Source organism: Heterodontus francisci, chromosome 12 (assembly GCF_036365525.1).
Source record: "Heterodontus francisci isolate sHetFra1 chromosome 12, sHetFra1.hap1, whole genome shotgun sequence".
NCBI classification, from domain to species: Eukaryota; Metazoa; Chordata; class Chondrichthyes; order Heterodontiformes; family Heterodontidae; genus Heterodontus; species Heterodontus francisci.
In genome coordinates, this window is record NC_090382.1 from 105,209,506 (window position 1) to 105,224,067 (window position 14,562).

Genomic DNA, 14,562 nt, shown 5'->3' on the forward strand with positions numbered 1-14,562 from the left:
TAACACCCTATCTGTACTAAAGCTTTGTCTTTCAACACACCATTAACATTTTGTTTGCCTTTGCTCCATGACCTTTTGGCCAGCTATGTGGCCTTGTCCAATCTACATCTTCTCCCTTGTTATCTCTTGCCCCACCCCGCCTCACTTGCTTATAACCTTTGACATTTCTAATATTTGTCAGTTCCGAAGAAGGGTCACTGACCCAAAACGTTAACTCTGCTTCTCTTTCCACAGAAACTGCCAGACCTGCTGATTGGTTCCAGCATTTCTTGTTTTTATTTCAGATTTCCAGCATCCGCAGTATTTTGCTTTTATTTAAACTTCTCATTCTTGTTTTCAAATCCTCCATGGCCTCACCCCGCCCTATAGAAAACTCGGCGGCAGGGCTGGAGCGCGCATGTGCAGTGGCAGTGGGCGGGGCCGGGGCGCGTGCTCGGCAGGTGGGCCGGGGCGCGCCTGCGCATGCTCTGCCCCCGGGGGGGTGGGGGCTGTGGTGCGCCTGTCTTGCACATGCGCCCGGGGCGGCGGCGCTCGGTTGTCAAGCTGAGGTGGATGTCTTTTAACGGATATGCGGTGGTTGTTGAAAATGTCGCTGGCGGAAAAAAAGCTGAGGTGAAGTGGTGTCGGTTTTAAGCGTAGGAGCGGAAAAAAGATCGTTTTACTTGGGGGAAAGATATAACGGCGGTTGGGTGCGCGCTCGAGGATGAGGCGGGCGACTCGCGCGGGGCCGCCGCCGCTCGTGGTTCCCGCCGCCTACTTGTTGATGCTGTTACTGTTACCTGGTCGAATCCGGGCCCAGACCGAGCCTGAGTTCTTGGATCATGACAGCGCCAAGGAGGAGCTGGTGATCGCCGCGGTGAAGGTGTTGTATGTGGATCCAGCCAGCGGGCAACGGATTCCGCTGCGGGGCCGCGGCGAGGACGGCCGCTATGGGCAGGAGTCCCCCAAGGAGGAGGTGGAGAATGGGACGGTGCTGGTGCCCGCCTGGGTGCCCGGTACCCACCGCAATCTGCAGGGCTGCGACCCGAGCACCCGCTTCTTGGTGCCGCCCAACACTCGGCGCTGGATCGCGCTGCTGAACCGGGGAAACTGCACCTTCAAGCAGAAGATCCTGCGGGCGGCCGCCCAGAAGGCAGCGGCTGTGGTCATTTACCACAACGTGACGGACAAGAAGCTGATCACCATGTCCCACGAAGGTAAAGTGAGGGAGGGAGGGTGTGGGTGGTACCCGGCATTTCATCGCCAGCTAGCACTGAGAGCGCGCGGGGCGGGGCGGGCAACTAATCCAGCAGAGGTGGGAAGGGGCTGAAACAACAGAGAGGAGAGGGGTTAATCCAGCTGCGAGAGGTACAGGGGGGAATTAGTCCAGCAGAGAGAGAGAATTGGTCGTGTAGTTGATAGTGAAGAGGATAGCTGTAAACTCCAGAATGATCAATGGTTTGGTTGAGTGCACGGAAAAGTGGCAAATGGATTCAATCTGACCTGTTTCCCCTAGCAGAAAGGTCAATTACCAGGGGGCACAGATTTAAGGTGGGCGGTAGAAGGATTAGAGGGAACCTGAGGAAAAACTTTTTCACCCAGAGGGTGGTACGTGTCTGGAATTCACTGCCAGGAACAGTGGTGAAGGCAGAAGCCCTCAATTCATTTAGAAGGTACCTGGACATGCACCTGAAGTGCTGTAACCTGTAAGGCTGCTGACCAGGTGCTGGAAAGTGGGATTAGATTGGGCGGCTAGATTTTTCGGCAGGCAGGCGCAGATGCGATGGGCTAAATGGCCTCCTTCTGTGCCTTAATTTTTCTGTGGTTCTCAGTGTGAGGTAATGCGTTTGGGAAGGGCAAATAAATCAAGTGAATACACAATAACTGTGAGGATATTGAGAGGGGTAGAAGGTAGGGCGGCGCAGTGGTTAGCACCGCAGCCTCACAGCTCCAGGGACCCGGGTTCAATTCTGGGTACTGCCTGTGCGGAGTTTGCAAGTTCTCCCTGTGACCGCGTGGGTTTTCGCCGGGTGCTCCAGTTTCCTCCCACAGCCAAAGACTTGCAGGTGGTGGGTAAATTGGCCATTGTAAATTGCCCCTAGTGTAGGTAGGTGTTAGGGAATATGGGATTACTGTAGGGTTAGTATAAATGGGTGGTTGTTGGTCGGCACAGACTCGGTGGGCCGAAGGGCCTGTTTCAGTGCTGTATCTCTAAATCAAATGAAAGACCTTTATTGGCCGAGGTATAGAATGCAAAAGTAGGGATTAATGCTGGAACTGTATAAAACGCTGGTTAGGCCACAGCTGGAGTATTGTGGTCACCACATTACAGGAAGGACATAATTGCTCTGGAGAGAGTACAGAGGAGATTTATAAGGGCTTGAAAGTTGCAACTATGAGGAAAGATTGGATAGGCTCAGGCTGTTTTCCTTAGAACAGAGGTGTACAAAATTATGAGGGGCCGAGATAGAGTAGACAGGAAAGACCTGTTTCTCCTCGTGGAGAGGTCAATTACCAGGGGGCATAGATTTAAGGTGATTGGTAGAAGGATTAGAGGGGACATGAGGAAAAACCTTTTCACCCAGAGGGTGGGTGGTGGATGTCTGGAGTTCACTGCCCAGATCGGTGGTGGAGGCAGAAACCCTCAAGGTATCTGGACCCGCGCCTGAAGTGCTGTTACCAACAAGGCTGCGGACCTATTGCTGGAAGGTGGGATTAGATTGGGCGGCTAGTTTCTTCAGCCAATGCAGATACGATGGGCTGAATGGCCTCTTTTTGTACCGTAACTTTTATGTGGTTCTGTGGTTCTACAGAGGGAGGGATTATTCTGAGAGAGAGAGAGAGAGAGAGAGAGAGGGAGGGATTATTCTGAGAGAGAGAGAGGGAGGGATTAGTCTGGCATAGAGAGAGAGAGTGGGATTAATCCTGTTACGGCTAAGGTGAGGAGGGCTGTCACAGTTGTCCATCTTGCCCTTCCTCTTATTTGACAACAACAGGGTTTGTTCCTTTTTAAGCAATGATTGTGCTTACCACTTCATGAGTATTTTATCTTTTACCTTTAATGTGATCGTGAAAGAACCAATCAGACAGGTTTTCTTGGGTGTACACAAGAAAGAGTTAAGTTTATTATACTTAATCCATACCCGATTTAAAAATAATAAACAAAAATACGCTACACATTCATGCACGCATTCACACGCGGATTACGCATACACACAAACAGAGTACAAAATAGAAAGTTGTTTTTTTGGTTGGATTAATGTCCAGAATAACTAAAAGTTAAATACACCATCGGCGGGGATGGATGATTTGGTGTCTTCCGGCTGAATTTGTGTTCTTGAAGTCCTTGGTTGGTCAAAGTGCACTTTGTGGCTGGCCTGCTTTGCTCAGGGTTTTCTTGAAGGCAAACCGATAGGTGGCTCCCTTCCCCTGGTCTCTGGCTGTAGCAGTCCGTAGGCTTGGAGGGTCAGGCAGAGGGAGAATGGGATTTATCCATCAGACAGACAGAGAGGGAGAGTGGGATTAATGCAGCAGACAGACAGAGGGAGAGTGGGATTAATGCAGCAGACAGACAGAGAGGGAGAGTGGGATTAATGCAGCAGACAGACAGAGAGGGAGAGTGGGATTAATGCAGCAGACAGACAGAGAGGGAGAGTGGGATTAATGCAGCAGACAGAGAGAGGAGTTGTGGGATTAATGCGACAGACAGAGAGTGAGAGTGGGATTAATCTAGCAGGCAGACAGAAGAGAGAGATTAGTCCATCAGACAGACAAGGAGAGAGAGTGGGATTAGTCCAGCAGACAGAGAGAGAGAGTGGGATTAATCCATCAGACAGAGAGAGAGAGTGGGATTAATCCATCAGACAGAGAGAGAGTGGGATTAATCCATCAGACAGAGAGAGAGTGGGATTAATCCATCAGACAGAGAGAGAGTGGGATTAATCCATCAGACAGAGAGAGAGTGGGATTAATCCATCAGACAGAGAGAGAGTGGGATTAATCCATCAGACAGAGAGAGAGTGGGATTAATCCATCAGACAGAGAGAGAGTGGGATTAATCCATCAGACAGAGAGAGAGTGGGATTAATCCATCAGACAGAGAGAGAGTGGGATTAATCCATCAGACAGAGAGAGAGTGGGATTAATCCATCAGACAGAGAGAGAGTGGGATTAATCCATCAGACAGAGAGAGAGTGGGATTAATCCATCAGACAGAGAGAGAGTGGGATTAATCCAACAGACAGAGAGAGAGAGAGAGTGGGATTAATCCAACAGACAGAGAGAGAGAGAGAGTGGGATTAATCCAACAGACAGAGAGAGAGAGTGGGATTGATCCAGCAGACAAACAGACGGAGAGTGGGATTGATCCAGCAGACAAACAGACGGAGAGTGGGATTGATCCAGCAGACAAACAGACGGAGAGTGGGATTGATCCAGCAGACAAACAGACGGAGAGTGGGATTGATCCAGCAGACAAACAGACGGAGAGTGGGATTGATCCAGCAGACAGACAAAGAGGCTTGGGAGTTGAAGGCATGGCCACTATTTTAAGGACGGCACAGTGGCGCAGTGGTTAGCACCACAGCCTCACAGCTCCAGCGACCTGGGTTCGATTCTGGGTACTGCCTGTGCGGAGTTTGCAAGTTTTCCCTGTGACTGCGTGGGTTTTCGCCGGGTGCTCCGGTTTCCTCCCACAGCCAAAGACTTGTTAGGTAAATTGGCCATTATAAATTGCCCCTAGTATTGGTAGGTGGTAGGGGAATTGAGGGAAGGTGGGTATGTGAGAGGGTAATGGGATTAATGTAGGATTAGTATAAATGGGTGGTTGATGGTCGGCACAGACTCGGTGGGGCCTGTTTCAGTGCTGTATCTCTAAATAAATAAATAAAGAGAGAGTGGGATTGATCCAGCAGACAGACAAAGAGAGAGAGAATGAGTGTGAGGGATTGAACCAGCAGAGGGGGTGAATGTGGGGGATTGAACCAGCAGAGAAGTTGGGTCTGGGGGATTGAACCAGCAGCGGGGGTGAGTGTGGGGCGTTGAGCCAGCAGCGGGAGAGGTAGTTAAACCAATAGTGAGAGGTGGAATATACCAGCAGAGAGGAGGGAATAAACCTGTGAAGTGTGAGTAAAGTAGCAAAGAGGAGAGAGAAAAAATTGAAGGGACGAATTAAAAAGTAAAGCTAAAGGATTGTCCTCTTTATTGTAATGTAGTACGGAGCAGAGCTTTATGTTACATCTTGATATTTGAAGATGTATTTCATAACATCTGAAAAAGAAATGCTTCGACTGTTGAGAATTTGAAATTAGAAAATACTGTAAATCCACAGCAGGGCCCATCAACATTTGAAGATGGGTTAATATTTCAGAGAGGGAGCTTTTCTTATTACTCTTACATGACTCCTTATTGCTTTTCCGCTTTGCAACACACCAGCCTTGCCCAGCAGCTGCATTATGGTTTGGTTCTATTGCTCTTATGGATTTTCTGTCTGATTGGATTTTTAAGAATAGTGTGTGTGGTTTGTGCAAAGCTTTCCTGCCCCATCTAAAGAGGACCTTTGTACATTTATGCTTAAATGCTACACACAGCTCTGCTTGTCACCTTCCAGAAGGCATTGAAATATCTAATATTAGAAACAATGCAATTGTCCCTTTGAGTCTTTCCTAAGATTAAAAGCTTTTGAAGGTAGTTCAGTGAGCCAACTGGATCCCTTCAAATAAAGTTTTTTAATTTAGCTTTCCTCTGCACCTTGGAGGTAATTCACAATCGGGTCAAAATGCTAGACTGACACTGGTTTGTTTTTTGCCCTCTTTGTTTTAAATTGAAACATGGTTTAAGATGAAAGGACCAAGGTCTATAAGGCAGGACACAACCAAGTTTGAGAAGATGAAACAAATGGAATAGGGATTAGCTGACCCACAAATCTTCTCTTTTTGCTCCACCTTTTTAAAATAAATTACCAAATGTTTTTTGCATTGCTGCAAAGCTGAAAACTCACATAACAGTGCCAGGAATGTTGTTGAAACTACTGTTAGTGTAATGTGTTGCAGCATTTGTGCTTGTTCAGTTGTCACTGATGTTTGAGATTAGGGTTAGTTTCTTGTGGTACTATTGTCATGTTTCACTGCTCTGCTTTGGCTTGCCCACAGCCTCTGCACCTGTTGCACCCAACATGCTTACACTGGGACTTCAGAGTGCCTGACAATATATTATGAGAATATTTAGTGTTCTGTAGGAGAAAGTATAACTTCTTGCAAAGGTTTGACAGCTACCCGGGAATAAGCCTGCCTGCATCATCAAAAAGAAAAATGGCAGCCATGGCTTGCTTAGTAGCACTGTCCCCTCTGAATTCAGGGTTGTGGGTTCAAGTCCTGTTCCAGAGACTTAAGTACAAAATTCTAGGCTAACACCTCATTGCAGTACTGAAGGAATGCTGTATTGTCGGACGTGCTGTCTTTCGGATAAGACATTAAATCAAGGCCCCATCTGCTCTCCATGATGACGTAAAAGATTCTATGACACTATTTTGAAGAAGAAGACTGGGGTTCTTTCTGGTGTCCTGAGCCAATATTTATCCTTCCTCAACATTACTAAAACAGCAGTTTATCTGGTCATTAGCACACTGCTATTTGTGGGAGCTTGCTAAGTGCAAATTAGCATCCATGTTTCCTATATTACAACAGTAATTACAGTTCAAAGGGTACTTCCTTGGTTGCAAAGCACTTTGGGACATCCTGAGGTTGTGAAAAGTGCTATAGAAATTCAAGTCTTTTTAAGATTATCACGCATGAGATAGCTTTCTTTCTGAAAATAACATTTTGGGCTGCAGTATTTGAGTAATTTTGAGACACAGCATGCTGTGTGTAGTGTGCTTGGGAGGATCAGGTGACTTTGGACATGTGGTTCACAAAGCTCTCCACAACTGGGGCTTTTCTTTGCCTCTTGTGTGGAGCTGTTGTAGCCTACTTGATGGAGATCAATCGCTATGATCAGTCAACAATTCCATTATCATTGTACAATGTGACTGCCAGAATGGTAGGAGATGAACTGGATGGACCCTGGTCTTTTGTCCAATAATTCCTATGTTCCACAGGCACCATCTTTCCCAGAAAGATAAGCAGTAATCAAATTTCTGCAGATAGACTACAGGTAGAACTAGACAATGGGTGGGAAAATGATGTCATGGCCAGCGCTGAAGGAGCAAGGCATTAACTATGTGAATAAAGATGGATCGTGATGGCTGCTCACTGTTATTCTGAGGGTTGTAAACTCTATTTGCCACTCTGCTAGTCATGTCTAACCTGTCTTTGAGAATAGTTGGGCTGGATTCACAATAGCATAAACGTTATGTAGTGTTAATGGAATTGTGTGAATTTTATGGAATTTTAAAAAAAAACTTTTAACATGATGTTTTTGGTAGTAGTGTGGTATGTTTGTTTTTCAAACTTTATTATTTAATAGCCCGCAGGAACTTGGGGATGGGGGGCGGGCTGGAAAGAAACAGTTTTTGGTAAAAATAAATTCTGTCATCACTGATCTGCCAAGCTGCATCCATATGATTGTGAAAATTAACCTCCCAAGTTGTGATTGTATTTCATGCACTTTATTTATAAATAAATCTTTAAAAATGTATGAATCACACCAAGGGCATAAATACTTAAATGACATTGAGAAGCCACTGCCCTCTCATAGAATAAAGAGAGGAATACGTTGATAGTATTTCTGTCGGTTTAGTCAGGAGAAAATTGTTTTAGTACATTTGCACCTGTGGTGTTTGTGGATGGCATTATTACATTTTTCTGAAAGGTTGATTAAAAGTAGTGTCTGACCCACATGTCTGCATATAGTTAGCATGTGACAGTGTCGTGAATCTCTTTAGTTTCATGGCATTTTTAGAGACTACACAAAATATAATGTAACACAGCGCCTTCTTTGACTGTATTTTGCTTTAAAAAAACATTTTTATGTGGAAAGGTCCCCATTTTTCAGGTTAATCTTTTTATTTTTAAACATTTTACAATGCATTAGCAGGCTTTCAAATCAATGTCACAGTCATAACTTTTGATAAAGTTGGGATGTTTGAACAGGATATTAAGTTTATCATGTTTGTCCTCTGCTTCTTGTTGTTTTCTTTGAAGCATCTGGGTTTGCTTGGAGCCTGGACTGAATGGCAAAATAGCACTTTTCAATATATTATCCTGAGAACCATTGTTGGTTTTTATTCTGTAGAGTTCATTTTAGTTAAAAAGTAGGTTCATATAAATAACTCCCCAAGACTGTGTGTGTCAGTAGTTTTGACACAGTTATGAAAGGCAGAGCTGACTTATTAGCTGTGTTTTTTCTTATGTATTTACAAAATTAAATCCAGTATGCAGATATCAGATATGTTTTATGCATATTGTCGACACATATCTTGCATGTAAATATTTTGATTGGAGATAATTTTGTATTCCTGCATGTCTTGGCTGGAAACTAAAGTGTATGATTTTGTTTGCGACCCAGAGTAGTTCTCTGAAACAGAGGCTGTGGTAGACATTAGCTGTAAGAACACTGTAATGCTGAGATCATTTATAATAGATTTTTTTCATTCCATAACAATTGTGCACAATTGATGATTGTGGTTAACAAATGCATTCAAATAATGTTTCTTTTAAATAGACAAATAGCTGTCTTTACTGGACTGTAAAATATAAAATGTTTTGTGTACCCTCTGTTGAAATTCAATGCTCTTCACCTCCCCACCCCACCCTCAGATCGAGATCTAGTTTTTTTTCAGATGATTGATACCAGCATTTGGTTTCTTTATTGTTGTAATCAGATTTATAGATTGCTTCAGAGATCTGTTACTGACCTATGACTGAAAGAAACTGGCAAGATAGCTAAGGTGAGTATTTGCCCAATTCACATTCAGAATCTACCAACAGCTCCATATTGGGTCTTTTGTGGTATTTTTCTTTTGTCCTTACGGAGGCTTAAAACGGCAAGCCTACAATTCTTGCCTTTCTGGACTCGCAGAAATGCTGTTGTATCGTACAAATGCACATTTCATGAATATTTCTTCTCAGCCATTACTGTTTTTAAAAAAAAAATATAAAAATAATAGTATCTTAGGTGACAGTTCTCTGCTATGATTAGATATATAGTCATTTTTTAATTGTGTGACGTTACATGTAGCTCGCAGGTGCATGCAGAATAAATATACCGTGCTTGGTATATGATGGTGTTACTTCCATATGGCTAAATAGTTTCCAAGAGCGTCTGACCTCATCTCCTCTAAAAAAAAAAATATTCCCTCCATAGCCCCCAACCCTGAATAGCTCATTTCTACCTCTTTCCCAAGATCCACAAACAGGACTGCCCTGGCACACTCATTGTTTCAGCCTATTCCTGCCCCACTGAACTGATTTCTTCCAATCTCGACTCTATATTTTTTCTCCCCCTTGTCCAGTCTCTTCCCACATGCATCTCTGACTCTTCCGATGCCCTCTGTCGCTTTAACAGTTTCCTGGCCCTAACTCCCTCCTTTTCATGGACTCTCTACACCTCTATCCCACACCAGTATGGTCTGAGGGCTCTCCTCTTCCAAAAGGAGCCCAACCAGTCACCATCCACCACCATCCTCCTCCACCTAGCTGAACTTGTCCTTACATTGAACAACTTATTTAACTCTATTCACTTCTTCCAAATACAAAGTGTTGCTATAGGTACCCGCATGTGTCCTAGCTATGCTTGCCTTTTTGTGGGATGTGTGGATCATTTTTTGTTCCAGCCCTCTCCCTCTGCTCTTTTTGATGACTGCATTGGTTTAGTTTCATGAACTAGAAAAGTTCATCAACTTTGCTTCTAATTTCCACCCTTCTCTCACCTTCACATGGTCCATCTCTAACTCTTCCCTTTCTCGACCTCTCTGATTTCATTTCTGGGGATAGGCTATCAACCAATATTCACTAAGTCTACTGACTGCCACAGCTACCTTGACTACACTTCCCCATACCCTGCTTTCTGTAAGTACTCTATTCTCCCAGTTTCCCTGTCTCTGTCGCATCTGTTCTTATGATGCAACCTTTCATATCAGCGCTTCTAATATGTCTTTTTCCTCAACTATGGATCGCCACTCCCACCCAAGCCCCCGACTGTGTACGTTCCATTTTACACACCTGCTGTCACCCCCTTCCCCCTCCCTCCCTCCCTCCCAGGACCATGATAGATTTGCCCTTGTCATCATCACCTCCTACCCCACCAGCCTCCATATTCAACAGATCACCTCCGCTATTTCTGCCACCTCCAGTGTGATGTCACCATCAATCACATCTTCCCCGCCCCCTCCCCTTTCAGCATTCTGAAGGGACCCTTCCCTCCGCAACACCCTAGTCTACTCCTCAATCACCTCCAGCACCCTCTCCCCATCCCATGGCATCATCCCATGGCATCTTCCCATGCAAGCATGGGAGATGCAGCACCTGCCCTTTTATTTCCTTTCTCCTCACAGTCAAAAGCCCCAAATGCTCCTTCCAGGTGAAAGTGATTCACTTGTGCTACTTTTAATTTAGTGTATTATATTTACTGCACACAATGCAGTCTCCTCTACCTTATGGAGACCAAATGCACATGGGTGACTGCTTTGTGGAAAACCAACATTCAGTCTATAAGTGTGACCCTGAGCTTCTGATCACCTGTCATTTTATTTCTCCACCTTGCACCCACTCTGACCTTTTCTGTCCTCTGCCTCCTGCAGTGTCCCATTGAGGCTCAAGGAACAGCACCTCATCTTTCTATTACGCACTTTATCGCCTTCCGTTCTCAACATTAAGCTCAACAATTTCAGCCCGTAACCTCTGCCCCCATTTAATTTACTTTTTGTTTGCTGGTTTTGGTTTTTCTCTCTGGCTTTGTCATTTTTTTTTTCTTTTTTTTGTTTTTAGATAGCAGATATTCAGGATTTAGCCATTTACACGTCCTCTAGGCACATATTTTTGTTTCTTTACTTGTCCCATTACCACTGCTTTTGGCCTTGCACTAGAAATCCTTTTGTCATTTAATCTCTTCTGCCTTTCACCCTGTTATAGATCATCCCTTCTGTTCTTTTTCCCACCATCCCCATTTTCACTTGCTTAAGCCCTATTATATTGCTAACTTTTCCCATTTCTGATAAAAGGTCATTGACCCGAAAGTTAATTCTGTTTCACTCTACACAGATGCTGTATTTCCAGCATTTTCTGTTTTTATTTCAAATTTCCAGCACATAAAGCACAAATGATGGCTTCTCCATTTAAGAGCTAGTTCCAGTAGTCTAATGTTTAGTAGTCATGGGCCGGAATATTACGGCCCCACCCCCACAACGAGCAAACTGGTGGCAGGGGGGAGGGGACTGTAAAATTGAGTGGGGGGTGGGGGGGCACCGTTCCCGACGCCTTCCTGCCTCCACTGCAATTTTACGCAGGGCAGCAGTAAGATGAGGCCAGGCCAATCGAAGCCCTTAAGTGGTCAATTAACTGCCACTTAAGGGCCTCCTCCCACTGCTGCTGGTTTTTTACTCGTGGCGACAGGATGGCCAAGGCTCCAAGAACACCGGCAGGTAAAATGTGGTGGTCTTCTTGCAGGCTGGGGGGGGGCACCCTGTGCTCCGTGGAGTGGCTACCGCTCCTGGTGTTGCTGCTGGGACTAAGAGCTGCCGGCCTGCTGATTGGCTGGCAGCTCCAGTAGGTGGGACTTCCTGCCTCAATTGGCCCAAAGCCAATTAAAGGCCTGGAGAATGAAAAATCCCAGCGTGGCTCCTAGGCCCGATGGAGGGGAGCTTGCCTCCGACTTTTCGACCAGTGGACGGGCCCAAATTCCGGCCATAGTTGCAGTGGCCTGGTAGGAGGACATTTGGGTCAATATATGTGAAGAAAAATTAAAACTGTTTTGGGGTAATATATTTGCAGTACTATAATAAAAGCAAAATACTGCGGATGCTGGAAATCTGAAACAAAAACAAGAAATGCTGGATTCACTCAGCAGGTCTGGCAGCATCTGTGGAAAGAGAAGCAGAGTTAACGTTTCGGGTCAGTGACCCTTCTTCGGAACTATATTGTATATTGAGACTAAATGTAAAACACCTAAAGCACCATCTACAAGGCACAGGTCAGGCACCTGCCTGGATGGGAGCAGCTCAAGGGTAATTAGGGATGGGCAATAAGTGCTGGCCGAGGCAGCAATGTCCACTTCCCAAGAACGAATAAAAAAAATTATCTGGAATGTTGGTCACTAAAAGCTAAAATGAATTCTTACAGAAGTATTTGTTGCCTATGTTTTGTATAATTAAATAAAAAGGACCTGTTCTCCCCTTTTCCCTATTTTTAAAATTTCTTAATTTTGTGTGCATTGCTTCTCACACTGTTTGCATATTGGGTATAATATTCTCAGGATCATCAACATTGTTGGGGTTTATTCGTTTAACCTTTTTTTTCAGTAGTAATCCTTAAAGGGAAGGTGTCAGACCATGGGGGACTTTTGGGGGAGTTTCTAATGATTTATATTTCAATACATTGCCCAATAATGGTTTGTTTGATTGAACTACAAATACTTAATAAAGGAATCTTGTTTCAGCATCTCTTTACAGACACATAGGAACAATTGATTCTTTTACAGGCCTGGTTCGAGTAGGATTTTTCAAAATTGGCAATTGAATGATGTACAACTTGTGCTGCCATCTAACTTATTAATTTGTTTTTTTCTATTTACATCTAATGATCAGGGGATTTTTATATTTTGAGCATACCATGTTGGGAATTGCTTCACTTGTGTGACACATACACTTGCTTATAAAACTAGAAATTGTCTCCCTGTTTGGAGCTGAACATTAGGGGAGGTGGTTCTCATCTCGTATGTGGGTTACATTCTCAACTTTCTTCCCTGATTCCAGTCTAGGCGCCTGCTGCTGCTGCTGTAAAATTAGAGGCTGCCAAACAGGTTAAAGTTGGAAAGATATCTTATCATCAGCAGCAAGAGCCAGGACTAAAGTTGGGAAGTCACCTTTTAAATATCACAGCACTGGAGTAGAAGAGGAACAGCAGATAGGAATGCCATAGTTGAGATGGGAGCAAATGGACCCCTGCATCTTGTATGAAAGTCTTGGATATTTTGGAGACTGGAGCATCTTCTTACATGAGTCACCTTAAGCATGAGTATATTGCTTTGATATAATTAGCTTTAAATCATTGTTTTACAAGATCATTTCTAAGGGTGGATATTCATACAATTTATTTGGATATTTGTCTTGCCTTCAATTATGATTACCCTGTAAATGGTGTATGTGGTCTTTGTTGTATTAGACTTTATTTATGATGACTTAGATTTTTTTCTCTGTTACAATACCCTGCCCTCTTTCTGTCCTGGTCTTGTTTGCATAAATCTGATGAAGTGTATATGCTACAGTTGATCATATAAGGCACTTGAATCTAACTAGTGGGGTATGTATTTGTCCTAGAACCATGAAACTATTTACTCAGTTTCTTAAACTTAATTAATCACCTTTAACTTAATTGTACTTCCTAAAGTATTTGTAATTTACTTAGGTGTCAGTTGTGCTTCTGAGTCAGAAAGTTGTGAGCTCAAGTTCCACTCCAGTAACTTGAGCATAAAGTTCAGACTGATGATTCGGTGCTGCAGCGTCTGAGGTGCTGTTCTTCAGATGATACGTAAAACCGAGAACCCCGTCTTCCCCTTCAAGTGGTCATAAAAGAACTCGTGGCGCTATTTCAAATGAGAACAGAGAAGCTCTCCCTGATGCCTTCTGCTACCGCTTGGCCTCACCCGCCCATCCTCTCGCTGTTCCTCTGGCTCTTCCTTCCCTCCCCCCTGGTTCACCGTTAATCGCCCTCTGAAGTGGCCTAACAAGCCACTCAGTTGTTGGGGAGGTGCAATAAATGGCATCCTTGCCAGGGATACCATACCTTGAGAATGAATTTTTGAAAATTGAAGCTATTTTCTCATGATAACCATCTAAATAGATGTTTGCAAATACACAGGAGCAGTAAGTACTGGAGCATAAACTTTTCCTTGGAGATGAACTAGATTAAGTCCATTACAGCCAACAAGTTCATTCCCATTTAATTCCGTTATGGTGGTCCTTCCCACCAATTTTCTCCATCCTTATCTCTACAAATTAATATGTATTGAGCTTATTTATGTTATTGATTTAAACACTGATTATAGCCAAGTGCCTGCCAACTGCATTAAGCTTTTGTGGCATTACTACCCCAAACCAAGAGTATTTATATATTTTTATATTTTTGAGTAAAACGAAAGGGGGGGGGGGGGGATTTTTGAAATGTGTTCAGGAGAACTTCCTTGGTCAGTATGCTCTCAGCCCAACTAAAAAGAAAGCGTTGCTGGATCTGGTGTTGGGAAATGAGGTGGGCCATGTGGACTAAATGCCTGTGAAGGAGCATTTGGATAAGAGTGATCATCGTACCATAAGCTTTAGACTCGTAATAGCAAGGAACGATATAAGGTGGAACGTCTAGATTGGAAGTGGACTATTTTCAGTGTGATGAGAAGGGATCTAGCCAGGATAAAATGGAACCGAAGTCTGGCAGGAAA

General features: G+C 44.1%; 1 protein-coding gene across 3 annotated transcripts in view; it reads left to right on the top strand.

Moving 5' to 3' along the window:
- Nucleotides 1-473: 473 nt before the first annotated feature.
- The window catches only part of LOC137376041 (E3 ubiquitin-protein ligase RNF130-like), a 215,921-nt gene continuing 201,832 nt past the window's right edge, over nucleotides 474-14,562 (top strand). For 2 of the 3 annotated variants that reach the window (XM_068044015.1, XM_068044016.1), the window contains exon 1: nucleotides 475-1,196. In XM_068044015.1, the coding sequence (XP_067900116.1) occupies nucleotides 704-1,196 (493 nt within the window). In that variant the 5' untranslated portion in view covers nucleotides 475-703. Of the gene's footprint in view, nucleotides 1,197-14,562 lie in introns of all 3 variants that reach the window. The other variant, XM_068044017.1, reaches the window with a different exon arrangement.